The 17,468-nt window shown below is 36.4% G+C and overlaps 1 protein-coding gene across 4 annotated transcripts; it reads left to right on the forward strand.

Moving 5' to 3' along the window:
• The first annotated feature begins 325 nt into the window (after positions 1–325).
• Positions 326–16,878, forward strand: LOC139959358 (ras-related protein Rab-40C-like). 4 transcript variants are annotated; one of them, XM_071956876.1, is made up of 6 exons: positions 326–499; positions 2,859–3,388; positions 5,314–5,374; positions 6,986–7,124; positions 7,871–8,093; positions 9,191–9,303. In XM_071956876.1, exons 2-6 carry the CDS (start codon positions 3,238–3,240, stop codon positions 9,286–9,288), a joined length of 672 nt encoding a protein of 223 aa, XP_071812977.1. In that variant the 5' UTR covers positions 326–499; positions 2,859–3,237; the 3' UTR covers positions 9,289–9,303. The 4 variants fall into 4 exon arrangements, with proteins under 4 accessions (XP_071812977.1, XP_071812976.1, XP_071812975.1 ...); XM_071956875.1 differs by lacking the exon at positions 9,191–9,303 and adding an exon at positions 8,754–8,866 and having other exon boundaries at positions 328–499; XM_071956874.1 differs by lacking the exon at positions 9,191–9,303 and adding an exon at positions 10,478–16,878 and having other exon boundaries at positions 330–550.
• The last annotated feature ends 590 nt before the right edge of the window (positions 16,879–17,468 follow it).

A 17,468-nucleotide genomic window follows, 5' to 3' on the forward strand; every position in this document is an offset into this window, starting at 1 on the left:
CAGCCTCCCCCAGTGCTGGAATAATAGGACCTATGGCACCATATGCTCCCCTCCCTGCACCTCTTGTAGGCATAATGCCCAACTGTAATTAGTACAGAGCTCTTTGTCATCCTATTGATGGAATCTAGCTTTGTGCCTCTACACACCTCACCTTCCCTCCCCAACACGTCTCATTTATTGTGTGTTTAGATCTACCAGGTAAACAACCCACAAATTATCCGGTTGTCTATGTTTACTGTTTATTTGCTGAAACGGCGGCCGATAAGGATAAAGAAAATATGAGGTCATTGTCCTTTTTGCTCTGTACGACAGCGATCGATTCACCAGTTCTGCACACTTCGTCTTGTGCAAGTCATATCAAAAGATCATTAGGCTACATTGCATTTGCAGTAAACATACACCTAGGTTATGTCTAACTACTACGTAACAACAGCAGAAGGTATATTATTGTGAGTCTGAGAACAACATTGACCTAAGAAGCTGGAAAAACATCGCTTCCGTAAGCATGACCTTCTTTCTATAGCTTAATACCTAATACATACTGCAATCGGTTGGTTGAATAGTTTCCCCAGTTTTCTCCGTATGAATCTTTGTTGTATTACTAATTTTTTTAACCTAAGTTAGGCTAGTACTAGTAATAATACTCAACCTAGGCCTAGGTCCTAAGTTAAGTTGAACGTTACGCCTGGACTTAAGTTGTATTAGCTTTATAAGTAAGATCACTAGGCCTAGCCTCGTTAAACAATTAAGATTCGGTTTTAATCAAGTTTGGCCCTTAGAAGTGAGAGGATAGACCTGAGTTAAAGGCTTCGACTAGTCATACTTTGGCTTGACTTACCATGGCATTAGTATACTAGCCCAGACCTACATATTTAGTTAGTTGTACCTTGGCCTAACTCAGTAGTACTAGCCCTATACTGTATGGTGGACTCATAATTGACGCGCTCAAGCCTAGGATTTGATTAACAATGTCAATCAACAAAACATCTAAATCACTCGACTGTATGCATTTTTCATATGTGCAGTTCGTCAGAAATGTAATGATCCCAAAATATTTATTGTTCTGTGCCTACGAAACGTATAATTGAGCAGAATTTGGCCACAAAATGTCTGCCGTGTCAAGTTCTTTATACCCCTTAATTGACACATTTGTCGATAAGCTAACTGTAAATGTAATGTTGGCCTAAGTATACATCGATTGACTTTTGATGCTGTTTGCTATGCTCTGAGCCTCTAAGCTCAGACAGGTCAGATCCCCGAGTGTAGTGGTATCATATTGAGGCAATGTCGGTAATGTTTAGGGAGTAAGATTTCCAAATGCCAGAAAAACATGCAAAACTGGGGGGAGGGTGTTAAAAGCTTAAAACAAAAAACACAATTTGATCAGCATAGCCTATACAAGAAAAGGATTAAACTCATCAAATATGCAACTCTGCTTGGCTGCAAAAAGTTTAGGTTGCCTGCTGTATCGTTGCTAATATAGTAATATTTGAAGGTGCAGCATTTTCACAATACAGCAAAAACATCACTTAAAATGGATATATAACAATGTATTACAGGGAACAGGTTGAGCTTCTGAAGTACATAATGTTTTCAAAGGCATTCATAAACATGTATTTTTATATTCATATCTACCTGTAAGCCAATTAAAAATTTTTGTTTAACATTGATATCATGACAGCTTGGTTATGTGCAAGCAACCCCTAAACAGTTATGTATAGTACTAGCTGCCCAAGTAGACTACTAACTTGACTAACGATAAACATATATGGAATCTAAATCTGACGTTATTATATTTATAGGATTAAAAACTACAATGTATGAAACTTTAACAAGTTGTAAGTTACTTTATTCCAAGTATCGCGATAGTTAAATTCATAAGTTAATGACACAAGACTCCTTCAGATTTGATATGCAGAAAATCAAATTTACTATGTCATGATTATCTGTCATTTTGGTAAACATACACTAACATCAGTAGGATAGCATTAGGTTCATGTCAGAATACCAATAAGGTGGCCAAAAAAGTGAATATGTCTTCAGGCATTTTCTACATGCCATCGGTTATAATTCGCAAACTATACAACAATTTAAAGAGCTTTGAGAAGCGTTTGCTGTTATTGCTAATCAAGTAGCGGCTGAAGTTTCGGCTACAGTAGGTACTGTACAGGCATAGGTTTCACGCACACAAAACTGTATGCCAAGTACTGTACTAGAGGAGCCTTAATGTTACAGAAACCAAGCAACCTTCGTAGGTACTTTTGCAGATGTTCTTTGGAATTGTTTGAGACAGTATACAGTAGGCCTAGCTGCATATTAATGATTCTGGGACTTTTTTTCCTTTGTTCATCACTTACATTTGGTGGAAAAAGTTTAAATTTCATTCTGCACAGAAATATATTTTTCCAAATTATGTAACGCCATGTTTCTGCCTAACCTTAGTTGACAGAAAGTATTGATGTTGTATATATGTACTATACTGTAAGTATGAAGACTTGAACAGCGATCATAGTGAATTTCATGTTTTGGCTATTAGATATTTAGTCACGGTCGCCAAATAGCTAGTACTTTTAAAAATGATTGTCGAGGCCTGGGCTGTTATATGGCACCTAACAATATTAACTCAACAAATGCACACCTACCTTTGGAATGTGGTACAGACGTTAAATTTTCATAACAATTTTTACTTGTTTTGATACAGATTTTGATTACACACTTGTGCATTATCTTTCCAATTAACAACCCAGTATGTTATCGTCAGATGTTGACAAGTTGAGTATGAGTAAATTACAGACAAAACTTGCCTGACTGAAGAAAATGTAAACTAATTCATTCTATTTTGTTTTCTTCTTTAACAGTTGGCTGTTTCGTGTTGGATTTATCTTTGCTTGTCTTCAGGAGCCAATATGAAACACAATGTAATACAATTTCTGGAGCCAATATGTAATACAATGTAATACAATTTCTGACATGAATGTTTAACCCGAAGGGAGAACTGATACGGTTGCCTTACAACAGAGAAGCAGTTGAAATGACTCAAGTATAGAGTAAGGGCTTATTTCTTGAAAGCCTCTCAGCTGTCAAAATATTTAAAGTTTGTGACTTAAAAAGAAATTAACTGAAATATTACAGTATGCATTGGAGAGATGGTAACTTGAGAACCGCTAATTTCAAAGACACAGAGCATCGTTTAAGAACATCAACAGGAGGAGGGAATCCTCTTGATTTGTAAGAGTCATGTCATCACCACCTCATTCTCCAACCTTAAAAAATTACGATTATCTCTTAAAATTCCTCCTTGTCGGAGACAGCGATGTTGGGAAGGAAGAAATCTTGGAGAAACTGGATGAAGTCGCTCGAGCATTTGCCACTCAGCATCTTGCTACAGGTACAGTAGATAGCTTTAATAGAAGTATCTATTTTTTCATTAAAAAAAACCTCTTTGTTTAGAAAAAAATATTCCAATAATGTTTCATATACAGTATCTTTTATAGAAGAAGCCTTGAAAAATGATTGTTGTTTGAATAAACTTGTACAATCTGTGTAGTATAATGAGAACATTAAACAATTAAGCATGTATTAGGTGTATCTGAATGGTCACATGCTAAAGACTATCTACTGTACAAATGTGCAGTATCATGCCCACTGTAGGACTGTATATTTATGACCTGTGTTTACAAATTGAAGCGTCATGCTAATTCAAGCTCGAAAAAATTGCTGACAGTTTGAAAACTTGCAAGTTGTATCATTTCCCATAGCTATTTACTTAAAGCTTGATAAAGGGTGAAAGTTCATTAAATGTGTTACCAAATGTTGAGAAGTATGAAAGGATAGAAAACAATGTCGGTAAAGTACAGGAGGTGCATGAATCCTGAAGGTGAGCACTTTATACATTATGGTACAGTTTCTTTGTGAGTCTATGAAGCAGACTACTGTCCACAAGCAGGACTTCTCCATCTCATGAAAAGCTATTCCATATTGATATTTTGAATTATAAGTATTAAGGAACCAATTTTGCAACAAGTCAGCTGTGAGGGTTAAGAAGATTCTACAAACATACTATATGTACTTAACTCATTACATTTAAAGTTCTTAAATCTGAAGTTGGCATAGTTCAGTAAGATTGAGTGTGCAATCTTTTATTCACTACACTCTAATAGGTGTGTACTGTTGGTAGTTTAGCCAGTGTTAGGTGTATGAGGTGCAGTAGACGAAAGAGCTTAAAATGTTGTAAACATTTGCAAGATCACATAGATTCAAGTCTGAAAACCTTATTACAAACTTCATCGCTCAAGAAATGAAAGCTTGGAGGCACTGTAGATCCACAGCAAAGCAAGAGCCTTGGTTTCACCAAAGGTCAACAGTGACATTAAATGTTTTCAAATTTCTCATTTTTGACAAAATCTTCTATGTAGGAAATTTAAGGTGATGTAAGTACAGTATTTTCTGGTAGTCGTCTGAATATGTCTGTTAACTCTGGTTACTGAAAAACACATTAATAAGCAACTTTGTGACTTTCTAGTGCAGCTGCTTCCTGGTTAAACTAACCTTTGCCCTTGTCCTTGAGGTCTGAAGTGTTATGTTTGCTCCCTTTTTATATCATTTAGTTTAATATGTAATGAATCTGACAATAACTTACCTGTAGTTAAACTTCTCTAAGAACAGAAATTCAAGTTCCATAAATGGTATTATATAGTGGCGGAGCGTCCATACAGTCATGGGGGGGGGTCCGCCCCCCTGACGGACTCAAGTGGACTGCTGGCTCCCTTTTCAGCTCTTTACCACTTTTTACTTATTCGCGATTATTGACTTTTTTATTGCGCTCATCTACCTATTGACATTTGTCACAGTTTGTTGGTGTAATTTGGCGATGACACCTATTTATTCTTCGTTTATCTGCAAATTAGCCAGGCCTGGAAAGGGTCATTTCTGGCGATCTAGGGAGTATCTTTACTCAAAATATGTCTGTATGCTACGCGCCAACCTGTGGTGGCGCTCCACTTAGATAGTGTCCAAAGCGTCCCTACAGACCATTCTCGCCCCTCCTGACCAATACCCCTAGCTCTGCCATTGGTATTATATACTGTGAAAGTAACCATATACAATATACAGTATATATTTTCAAATTCAGTAGGGATGTATTAATTATTGTGATAAATACCAGCAAATGTTGTATTACTGTCATCTATTCCTCACTTTTATATTCATTAGGCTCTTCCATTCAGTCACTACTAGTATCTAAGATGTAACATGTATGTTATGTATGTACAGATTACAAAACATACAGCATTTTTGAATAACAAATCTTTTCAGGATACAACCATAAAACTGCAACAATATGGATGGATGGAAAAAGAGTGAAACTTCAGATCTGGTAAGAAGCTGATAATAGTTTTTAATCCATTGCAATAAAGTTTAAGAGGTGATAATGCACTGTATGATGCAACTACTATATGTACCTGAACATCATGAAGGTTACATCTACATTACAGTATTCACAGAACTAGTATCATTTGAAAGAGTGCTCTAATAATGATGGTAAGCTACCAACAGAACTGAAATTTTGAGCAAAAACAGTTTACATATGAAAGTAGTATGTAATTTACCTCATTGAGTATACAGTACATGTATGAATTCTTCAGTGCCAAAAAGACAGTAAGAAAGAAAGAGATAATGACATTAATGAGATATTTCTCTACTGGAAAGTCTCTCGATGGTAATCTTTAAATGTTTGCTGCATAACCCTGAGTTTACAATACAGGAGTTGATATAGTGGATAAACTGTACATGTGTGCCATTTATCTCTCAAAAGAGGAGGAGCCATGATTATTAAAACTTGATATGGCCCTTTGTTTATTAATGATAAATGGTTTGTTCCCCTGTTACAGTACTTGTTGTAAACTACCCTTAGGAAGTGTATTTATGGTACAGTATAACAGTAATAGTTACAGTAGTGCTGGTTGAGAATGCCAAATACTGTAGATGTGAGTATATAACTTGACGACTCTAATGACTTCACCTCAGTAAATTCTAAAGAGTAAAGAGCATTCATTAATCTCCTATAATCCCTGAATGTCATAACAGGGTTAATTTCTTCCCCCCCCCCCAAAGTTGTCCAAAAGCATCCACGATCCCAATGTTTTAGAACCAGAAGATTTAGGGGTATATAAGAACTGTTGACAATTTGTTTACAAACTTGAAAAAACCTGTTGACAAAAAGTTGTTGACAAAACTTGTTGACAAAGTCCAGGGGGAGGAGAAGGAAGAGGATGTGACAAGGTCCTCAGTTACAGTAGCCAGCCATCCATGCTATCAGCCATCTAAAGCCCTGTCCTTTATTCAAAGAGAAAACTTCGGATCCCACTTGAAATTTGTTTTCCACAAACAATGGTAGGGATTTTCCCATATTTTGTAAATATTAATCGATTCCGCCTACACGCCAAGCAAAAGGAAACAGTTGTACCAGCCTGTGAGAGTTAATTGCCTCAGCCGCTCTATAAGATCCTGATGAAAGATGTTATGTGATGTATGCCAATTTGATCCTCTATGTGTTTCAGTCTGTGCATTCCATTCTTAAGAAAGAAAACAAAAAAAGTGGGAAGTTTCCATGACTATCAGCATCACTTCCTTGAGAAGTCTCTTTTGAGAAAAATATGAAAAGATTATATCGTTCCTGGCGGTGTGTTTTGAATAATTCTCACAATGTTTACTGTGTGTACTTTCCTTGATCCTTCTACACACACTTCTGATATGTAGTTTAATACAGGATGCTATATGCTGTCATTGTGTCCAAATTTAGCTGACTTGTATCTAGTTTTTTTCTCTATTAGCCATAATGGTGAAGTTAATGTTGTTGTATTGATGTGAGAGTATCAAACTACCAACAATGTATAGTATAGTTTACGAGACACATTTTAAATGTATATATACTATACTGTTGAAGTTACAAAGTTTGACTCATGCACCAAGTGTCTCTCTTTTTCAGGGATACATCTGGGCAGGGAAGGTTCTGTACCATCTTCAGGACATATTCAAGGGGGGCTCATGGTATCCTACTCGTCTACGACATTTCCAACAGGTGGTCTTTTGAGGGTATCGACAGGTGGCTCTCAGAAGTAGAGGAGGTAAAACCACCAAAAACGTATCTTTTGTAATAATCTTGAGATGTGAAGGAATGCACACTGTCCCAAAAAGAGCAATACCTAGCTATTCCTTCAAGTGTGCTTTTTTTTCTAGTTTTTGAGGTTAAGTCCTGAAATACACTAAAAAAATAATCTCAACTGATGTTTAAATCTAGGCATCTGCTCTCATAATTATGAGTTTCTAAACATTCTGGATCCGTGTAAGTGTGTGTGAAATTTAATAATTGCGAGGTTAGAAAGAAAAAGTTAATAGGTGTAATTGATTAACCTCACGGATGGCTGCTTCTTTGGGTATAAAAAGCTTAGTTTTCTCTGATCTGTGTCGTCCACTTGAAATTTATAATGGTTGAACTTCGAAAGAAGAAGGTAACAAGTTAATGTGAACTATGTAGTACCACAGGATGACTGTTACTTTGCATATAAACTGCAGTACTAAACCTTTTTACAATGAATCCACTGCACATTACTTCTGCCTGTCTAGCCATTCAGATTCCTGACCAGTTTTTAATTTTTGTTTCAAACTATTACTTATGCATGCATGACGATTTGTATATTAAAATTTGTCACTACATGAATGGTTTTGAATTTACAGAGTATGTCTGGTTGATATGATGGAACCATGAGTCATAACTACTCGCCACGATTGTAGTTTCTCTGTTTCATATCACCATGGCAATTTAAAAGTAGTAACACGTTGATGATGTAACAATAATTGCTTTTCTTATTAGCATGCTCCGGGAGTGCCAAAGATCTTACTGGGGAACAGATTGCACCTAGCCTTCAAGAGACAGATCGGTTTGGAAGAAGCCCTGTCATACGCCAAGAAACATGACATGGTATACTTCGAAGTCAGTGGTCTCTGTGATTTCAACGTTACAGAATCTCTGACTGAGCTCTCCCGTCTGGTTCTGAAAAGAAATGGCTTAGACAGATTGTGGAGTACAGCCAAAGGTATCCTGGACAAGATTGTTAAATAGCTTCTTTTAGCCTTCAAGTCAGTCACTAAGCACCCTAACATGTTATTCAATACCATACACATGTGCTAGACAAATTTATAGCCCATTGTTTACTGGAGATCATAAAATTGTTATGTGTTCTGGTATTGACTTTGTGTTGCATACATGGAGGAACTGAAATAACCGTGGGTGTGTCAGACGACAAAGTCCAACCTTTTGTTTAAATAATGAGCCTGATGTGTTTAAAGGGATATTTTTCACACAAGAAAAAACAAAATAAATGGGGTATAGAAACACAACTTGCACATATAGCATTATTTTCAACAGTGTGCAATGCATCCAAAATTAAAATTAATTTGTGCATTAGATAATTCTTTAAAGATTGCGAGAAGGATTTCCGTGGATATGAAAAATATGAAATTACAAAGTGACATAGATACAATGAAATGCTGTACTGCCCTGGTTCAGTTTGAGTATTCTCTGCTATAATCCTTTAACGTAGCATACAAAGTGACTGCTTCCAGACTATAGCAAACAATGCCCCTCCGGACAATAATGGACTAATGTGCGGACTTACACGGTTGATGTCCCTGTATCGATGTGTCATTGACTACACTCTACTTACTGAATACCTTCCTTATTGATCCCCCTTCAGTATTAAGCCTGCAAGATTACTGCTGCCGTACCATTGTTAACTGTGTTTCAACCTATGCCATTGACTACACTCTACTTACTGAATACCTTCCTTATTGATCCCCCTTCAGTATTAAGCCTGCAAGATTACTGCTGCCGCACCATTGTAAACTGTGTTTCAACCTATGCCATTGACTACACTCTACTTACTGAATACCTTTCTTATTGATCCCCCTTCAGTATTAAGCCTGCAAGATTACTGCTGCCGCACCATTGTAAACTGTGTTTCAACCTATGCCATTGACTACACTCTACTTACTGAATACCTTTCTTATTGATCCCCCCTTCAGTATTAAGCCTGCAAGATTACTGCTGCCGCACCATTGTAAACTGTGTTTCAACCTATGCCATTGACTACACTCTTCTTACTGAATACCTTTCTTATTGATCCCCCTTCAGTACTAAGCCTGCAAGATTACTGCTGCCGTACCATTGTAAACTGTGTTTCAACCTATGCCATTGACTACACTCTACTTACTGAATACCTTTCTTATTGATCCCCCTTCAGTATTAAGCCTGCAAGATTACTGCTGCCGCACCATTGTAAACTGTGTTTCAACCTATGCCATTGACTACACTCTACTGTATACCTTTCTTATTGATCCCCCTTCAGTATTAAGCCTGCAAGATTACTGCTGCCGCACCATTGTAAACTGTGTTTCAACCTATGCCATTGACTACACACTACTGTATACCTTTCTTATTGATCCCCCTTCAGTATTAAGCCTGCAAGATTACTGCTGCCGTACCATTGTTAACTGTTTCAACCTATGCCATTGACTACACTCTACTTACTGAATACCTTTCTTATTGATCCCCCTTCAGTATTAAGCCTGCAAGATTACTGCTGCCGCACCATTGTAAACTGTGTTTCAACCTATGCCATTGACTACACTCTACTTACTGAATACCTTTCTTATTGATCCCCCTTCAGTATTAAGCCTGCAAGATTACTGCTGCCGCACCATTGTAAACTGTGTTTCAACCTATGCCATTGACTACACTCTACTGTATACCTTTCTTATTGATCCCCCTTCAGTATTAAGCCTGCAAGATTACTGCTGCCGTACCATTGTTAACTGTTTCAACCTATGCCATTGGCTACACTCTACTTACTGAATACCTTTCTTATTGATCCCCCTTCAGTATTAAGCCTGCAAGATTACTGCTGCCGCACCATTGTAAGCTGTGTTTCAACCTATGCCATTGACTACACACTACTGTATACCTTTCTTATTGATCCCCCTTCAGTATTAAGTCTGCAAGATTACTGCTGCCGTACCATTGTTAACTGTTTCAACCTATGCCATTGACTACACTCTACTTACTAAATACCTTTCTTATTGATCCCCCCTTCAGTATTAAGCCTGCGAGATTACTGCTGCCGCACCATTGTAAACTGTGTTTCAACCTATGCCATTTACTACACTCTACTTACTGTATACCTTTCTTATTGATCCCCCTTCAGTATTAAGCCTGCAAGATTACTGCTGCCGCACCATTGTAAACTGTGTTTCAACCTATGCCATTGACTACACTCTACTTACTGAATACCTTTCTTATTGATCCCCCTTCAGTATTAAGCCTGCAAGATTACTGCTGCCGCACCATTGTAAACTGTGTTTCAACCTATGCCATTGACTACACTCTACTTACTGAATACCTTTCTTATTGATCCCCCTTCAGTACTAAGCCTGCAAGATTACTGCTGCCGTACCATTGTTAACTGTGTTTCAACCTATGCCATTGACAAACTTCCGCTGCCACCAAACTTGAGAACTAGATTAAAGTCGTATGCCGATGCCAACCACATTCATAGATACTTGCTGCCACACATAGAATGGAAGGATAAGAAAAGGAAAACCATTCTCAATGCTCAGGATCCGAACCAGTCTCTTCGCAAGAGTTGCAGTATATCCTGAACTACAGAGGGCGCTGTCCGTTTACAGATCGTTTGTCAGAGAGACTGCGATAATTAGCTTCTAAGGGTCTTTTATCTGGGCTGGATTGGTCCCAATGTGATTTATTGCACAACCTAACTGGGTTTAGATCACTGGGGTGTGGTTTGAGTGACTACCTACCCTACAGCAAAGGAGTTACACCTGTACAGTGAGACTTGAATACCCTGCCATGAGAGGAAATATGCAGTGAGAGGTTTGTATGCAATGTTTGCTTCCTTGCCAAAGGGAGAAGGGGCAGGAAGGAATTTACCATTGATGGCTTGAAACAATTGTATGCTCTATAGGTAGAACCTAACAGCTCATGTCACTGATTGAGAGAATCATTAAAGTGATGTGTTTAGTGTAATTGGCTAACCTGTCCTTTCAAGTTTGGCCTCAATTTATGTCGTTATAGCTTACAGTACAAACTCTGAAAAGTACACACATTAAATATCTGTGAGGATGAAAAGACAAAAATGCCTTGAGAGCAGCCAGCCTTTCGGTGTACACATTTGTTGCAATTTTATGTAGCTGAGCATTTGTATCAAACGAAATTGTCTGTAGCTGCAGCATTATTTGATACAATGAATATGCAACCTTACATGCTGTTATAAATGGTCCCAGTAACAATTACCTACATGACATTTTATGGTATGCAACATTTATAGACAATACGCACTTGTGACTGATTTACTCAAGAAGTGGATTCTCTGCTGATAGAAAACAAAATGTCTTGGGCTTTGTGAAGTAAAAATATGTTAATCATTATTCAAACAGTGTGTGAATTGAAACTGTAAGTTTTGTAACGACATAGGTGAGAAGAAAAGAACTGCCTCGAAGTACGCACATATTCAATCGCTGTGTATGATTTAAGCGTTATGCATAGAATTGCTTCAAGCAGAATGTGCAATGGTTGTGTATGTATGTGGACAAATGCTGGTTTCATAGGTTACGACCTCACTTTGATAATGTTTACCTGTAAAGAAAACATGAAAGTTAAATATATATTTTATCTGTTTAACGTATAACGTTTTTAGGGCATAAACCAAAGTAAGAAGAATTAAAGGTGAAATGAACGGGTGGATAAGTTTCAGATATATTCATTCATATCTTTTCTTTTAATTACAGGATAGCATACGTTCCATTTTGATAAAAAAAAAAGTGGAATAATTTGTGTGCAAATATTACTCAGATGTTCAATTTCTTTTTATTTTGGTTGAGGATATTTGCCTTTTAAATTTGGTAAATATATAAAATTCTCCTTTGAATATGGCAACGTTGATGGTGATATTTAATATTTCATTGAGTTTAATCAAATTTGTCTGCTATGTCTACTCTTGAAACGAATAAATAATTGCTGTAACATATGGGTTAATATCAGCAATAAGGATTCACCACCACTTGCCCATGAAAAATTTGAAATGTTATCTGTACTGAAAACTTCCTCAGAAAACAATTTTGTTCTATCTGCTGATTTTGATGAATTTAGATGATTTGACTTGTGTGCTAGCATTGTTTTCAAGATACTTGACCATACTTGGGGATTATATAAGGCTATTTATAAAAAATTTTCTAATAAAATGACAATAGTCTTTGTTGTCATCTATATGAATTGGATGATTAAATCCTCAAGGTTGGTTGATGACTGTAGCCTAGGTATCATCATTACTTTGATCTATCATTAATTGTTAATCTGTTGGTGGTAAGTGAACTTGAAGCAAACAGGTGTGATGTCATAGTTGCACACTGATAGTCGAAATGTTTGATTTGATCTGATTCTTTCATATTTTTCCCTTTTGGGATAGGATTGGATAGGGCTCCAACTTAGCTGTAGAGGATGTTGGGTTATCCATTCCTCCAATCACCGTGTTGTTTTCATATGTTTATCCATTCCCAGTTTGAAGAAGAAAATTGGATATACAGATTAAAGAAAAGACATTAGAATAACTTTGTCAATGTGCATCTTCGACATCACACCTATTTGCTTCACATTTGGTACAAAACATGTCTGCTTCAAATGGTTTTTATTTTGAAAACAATAAATAGAAATTGAATGCAGATTTCACTAGGAGGCTTAGTATATGTTCTGCTTCCTGTGATCAGACAGAATTTCATTTTAATTTTTGGCCTTAAAACTTATTCGAAGAGACTAGTGGCAAAAACATTTTCTGATATATGTTATAAAATTTGTATGGATTAATATATCAGGTGGGTACACTCACCGCATCAACTCAAAGAAAGTTATGATACCTTATCAGACAATTATTAACTATTTAAAAAAAGAATTGCCAAACCTTTCCCTAATCTATCTACAGTATTGTCAACTCCAGCATGACAGAATTCTCAATTTCTCTGAAAGCAAAACTGTGGTCATTTGACCAGGAAATTCAAGTTTAAAGGAACAACCTACTTCTAGATTATATCATTTCACAAAACAATTTTTTTTTAAATATTAGGCTTTAAAAGTCTAATTATGCAGGACCAAATTAAATCAGCACAGAGCATCTTCCCATTTTGAAAAATCCCACTAGTTTCGGAAACGCTCGACAGTTTCCGTTAGTGGATGGTGCACCAGTTGACTTGATTCAAGATGTGGAATATTGCTATGTCAATGAGGAACTGGAAGCAACCAGCCTTTTTAAATGTGTTATGATGCAAAATTCTTTTGAGATAGTAAAATTAAGTTATTGCCATGCTACTAGTGATCAAAACACTTTAATATTTGCTATATCCATACTACAGACTGCTTATGAATATGGACCCTGCTCTTATTGGCAAAGATGCATTTCTGATGATTTAGTTATTCTGGTTAGAATATGGAATATTGTCGGTACTGAGGCACTTCACTTTTTGTTTTAAATAGTTGTTGAGCAGAGAATTTGCATTCAATTTGGATGTGTTGGAGTATTAATTAATAAAGTATAAGACTTTCAAGCTACCAATATTTCATGATGTAATTAAAAGCAAAATCTTTTTTTCAGATTGGGATTGTTGACATTTCAAAGGATTTTCAGGACAAGTTGTTGGAGAGATATTGAATTTTATTGTATTCTTGCCTCAATTGTCTTTTATATCATTGTGTGTTCAATACAGCTGTCCGAAAACTAGCTGTAAATTTAACGAGGCAAAAAAAAAATCGGGTCCAACTTCAAAGAAGGTTTGGGGGAATTCCCTCTGTTAAATGAGCATGGTCGATGTTGTTGATTAAACACCAAATTTACAAGATATCCTAGATGATGAAAATATGTATATTACAAGGATTAACGAACATGACACCCATAAAAGCCACTCATTCCATAGTGGTACATTATCCATCTAACATTGCTGTGTACATGGATGTGTCTAATAACAGGCAGGATAAGCCACCAAAGTAAAGACTTTAGAGTCATGGCAAAACAGAAATGCCATTGGTGATAATGGGTAAGTGTGTCGCGTAATTAGTTGTAGATATTAGTTGTAAATTTCTATTTAGTGTGGGAAACCAAGGGCTTATCTGTAGTTTAAGAGTCCGAACCTGGACTTTATTCCTTGAAGCCTTTCCTTATGCCAAACTCACATTGTCCATCCCTCATCACCCCTTCCCCACCTCCCCCTCCTCATCCACCTGCAAGTATCAGAAGACACTGCAAGCTTGGCAACTGTATAATTTTATGTTTCACCCGCCATGTTACCAGTATATATTTATAGTAGGAATGTTGGTTCTTTCCCTAAATCTCATCCCTTTCTGCCACCCCCCCCCCCATGTTCCTCAATAACTACCTCTTGCTTCACCATTGAATGTATCTCTCATTTTGATGACAAATTTCATACATATTTTACTATTAAAATACTAGATGTTATATTTGTGGGAGTGAGGTAAAGATTGCAAACTCAAGTAATGTGGACTACTGAGAGAATCTAGGAAATCTGGTGGTTTAAGTGAAATCAGTTTTTATGTTTTGTGCAAATGTTTGTATATAATGGAAATATTGGCTTTGTATGTTTAAGATGTTTTTTGTTTATATATGATATCTGTTTATTTATGTTCAGAATGGAATTCTATTGAAAAGCAACTTTGTTTTCTTGTTTGCCAGTTTGGTAGACCAAATTATGACAATGCACTTATCAATTGCAAACAAGACCTAATGACCCATTTGGGATGTTATTTGAGTGCCTGTGTGTGTTTATAGATGTGAGCATGTACTGTCAGATGAACCAAGTATCAAATGTGTCCATCTGGTATCCCTGAAAGTATCTTCATAGGGACCACTAAGAACATGATTTACTCATGTCAAAGCATGTTATGAATAGCAACTAATAATGCAGAATATGGAGACCTTCATTGTTTCAAGGCATTGCTAAGTGATTTGCCTGATTGATGAAAGTTACCCAAATGGTAAAGTGTAGTATATAAGGATTTAAAGCAGTTGTATTGTAATTCACAATCAGATATCTACATGAACCACAAACTTACAATCTGAAGTATTTCTTTTACTCTGAAAGAAGTGTGACGATTACGAAAAGTACATCTCTCTTCTAGCCCCCTCATGTCCCTCGTTAGCCATCATTTAGGAAAACATCCAGTAAATAGTAGAGACAATAGAAAATACCCTTCTTGAGGCAACATACTTCAGCCCCTTCCCCTACATTCTTGTTTCTGCATTCATAAAGTGACTGCCTACACCTATAAAATCTTTAAAATGACTTTCTACTTGAAGTGATGTTTGGAGTTATCCACTGTCATTTCTTAAACTTTGCAGAACTGTTTTCAATCATAAAAGAAGTGATGATATCTTCATGTACAATATTTAATTTTCCTGAGTCAGTTATGCACGGACATATATTTATGGTTGTTTTACTCTCACCAGTGCAGACCTTGTTAAGGTTAATCGTGTGGGTCATTTGGTCTACCATGCAATTGATGAGTGCATTTATAATTAAATTTGATGGGATTGAAGCAGGGTTGACCAGATTAAATGAATGTTCAGTTGGTTTTAATTGGTAAGATTTGTTTACTGATGCCAGAAATTTGGGTTTCTAAGACAACCAGCTCAGTCAGGGGTTATGTTTTTGTCATTATCCAAAAGAGACTTAATGAAAAACATTTTTGGTGAAACCTTTTTTTTTGAATTAGTAGATTGGCAATTTTCTTGACCGTTTAACCCCTGACATAGCAGGTCTGAAACCTCGGTATGGCTGTTGCCAGGTTTTGCTATAAAATTGGTATAGTCTTTATTTATGTTTGAGTTGAATTCATTCATTGAGTAAAGAGAAAGGAAGTTAACTGCCATTAAGTTTAAAACTTGGTTCTATCTTATCATAAATTCGAGAAGTATAAAAGAAATCTATAAATAAGTTGTATACTGTGTTTGTTAGGCCTTCTGCCTGAATATCAAACAAAGTCGAATAGACCAAAATAGAATAGTCCAAGTTCTTTTTCAAAAGATATTGCAAAAATGTAAATCTCAAGTCAATAACTAGCATTGTTCTCTTTAAATGCAAGAAATTTCTGTAGAAAGCAGTTGAATCTAACTTATAAGAAGCTGCTTAGGCTTTAGCAGTAACCAGTTAACAATATTGAATACAACTTCTGAATATTTTCAAATGATACGTCATGACACAAAACTCACATGAATGGTTTGGTACAAGTAGAGGTGGTACCACTAGGCCCTGCAACACATCTGTGTACATTGATGTGTTTCGTGAGGTGTGCATTAGAAATATACCAGCAAAAACTGTCTATCGATATAAACTGTTACCTTGTGTGCTTTGTAGCAAGCAAATATCTTTTACAAAGACTTGAATGTTTTTGTGTTTTATTGAATAGGTAGGATTATGGGGGGGGGGGGGGGATGGGGAGCGTGAATTGTTGCCACAATGAGGTACCAGTTGGACCTATTATTGTGTTTAGATTGTAACTGAGTCAATGACCAATCAGATAATGCCAAGCAGTCATAGATATCCCTGGCTTTTGCAAGGGTATTGGTTGCATAATTACTAACAAATTTACATTTGATTATCTGACTGGTATATTATATATCATCATGTTCATGATATCTGGAGATTGCTATAGACAAACACAGTATGCAACTTAAATTCAAATATGATTATTTTTTTTCCAGAGACTGTACATGAATGAGATCAAAGAAGGAATGTTACTTCAACTAACTCAAGTTTGTGGTGTTTTTATTGTGTTTATGTTGGCTTGAAAATTCTTTTTGTTTTATGACCATCCCCCCCCCCCAAGAATTTGTCCCTCATTTTTTCATAAACTTTTTCATCGCTACCAGCAGTCATCCAGTCTAGTAGTCCAGTCATTGTGTTATGGATTTCAACATTTCATATGGTGTTACTTTATCCTGGTTTGGATTTCTGAAACAATTTACAATAGCATTACAAGAACTTTGGTCTGTTCATGGTTGGGAGTGAGGAAGGTGATGGTTGAATGAATAAATCAAAAGTTACCAACAGGTGCAGCTGAATTAATAAAGAAATTGATTTTTCGATGGGGCAGGCCCTCCCTCCCTCTGCCACCCTCTTCATTTTGGTCACAACGTTGCCTGAAACTACTGACATTTGCAAACGTTGAAGTACAGACATGCAAATACTGCACAATTTTCTTGATGCTAATGACATAATTTAACCATCAACAGGTTCATGGATAGTGAACAGAAGTGAACAGAAGGCTTGGTACTATTTTTGACTGAGATATATTGGGTACCATGATTTTCAGATAATGTTCTCTCCCAGTTCATGGT

The sequence above is a fragment of the Apostichopus japonicus genome, chromosome 19 (genome assembly GCF_037975245.1).
Source record: "Apostichopus japonicus isolate 1M-3 chromosome 19, ASM3797524v1, whole genome shotgun sequence".
In the NCBI taxonomy this organism is placed as follows: Eukaryota; Metazoa; Echinodermata; class Holothuroidea; order Aspidochirotida; family Stichopodidae; genus Apostichopus; species Apostichopus japonicus.

Bases quoted from the DNA above. Each gene is read 5' to 3' on its own strand.
- LOC139959358 (XM_071956874.1), top strand. From the start codon at position 3,238: ATGTCATCACCACCTCATTCTCCAACCTTAAAAAATTACGATTATCTC. The intron at 3,389-5,313 runs GTACAGTAGATA...AAATCTTTTCAG, and splicing joins CACTCAGCATCTTGCTACAG to GATACAACCATAAAACTGCA. The intron at 8,094-10,477 runs GTATCCTGGACA...ATCCCCCTTCAG, and splicing joins ATTGTGGAGTACAGCCAAAG to TACTAAGCCTGCAAGATTAC.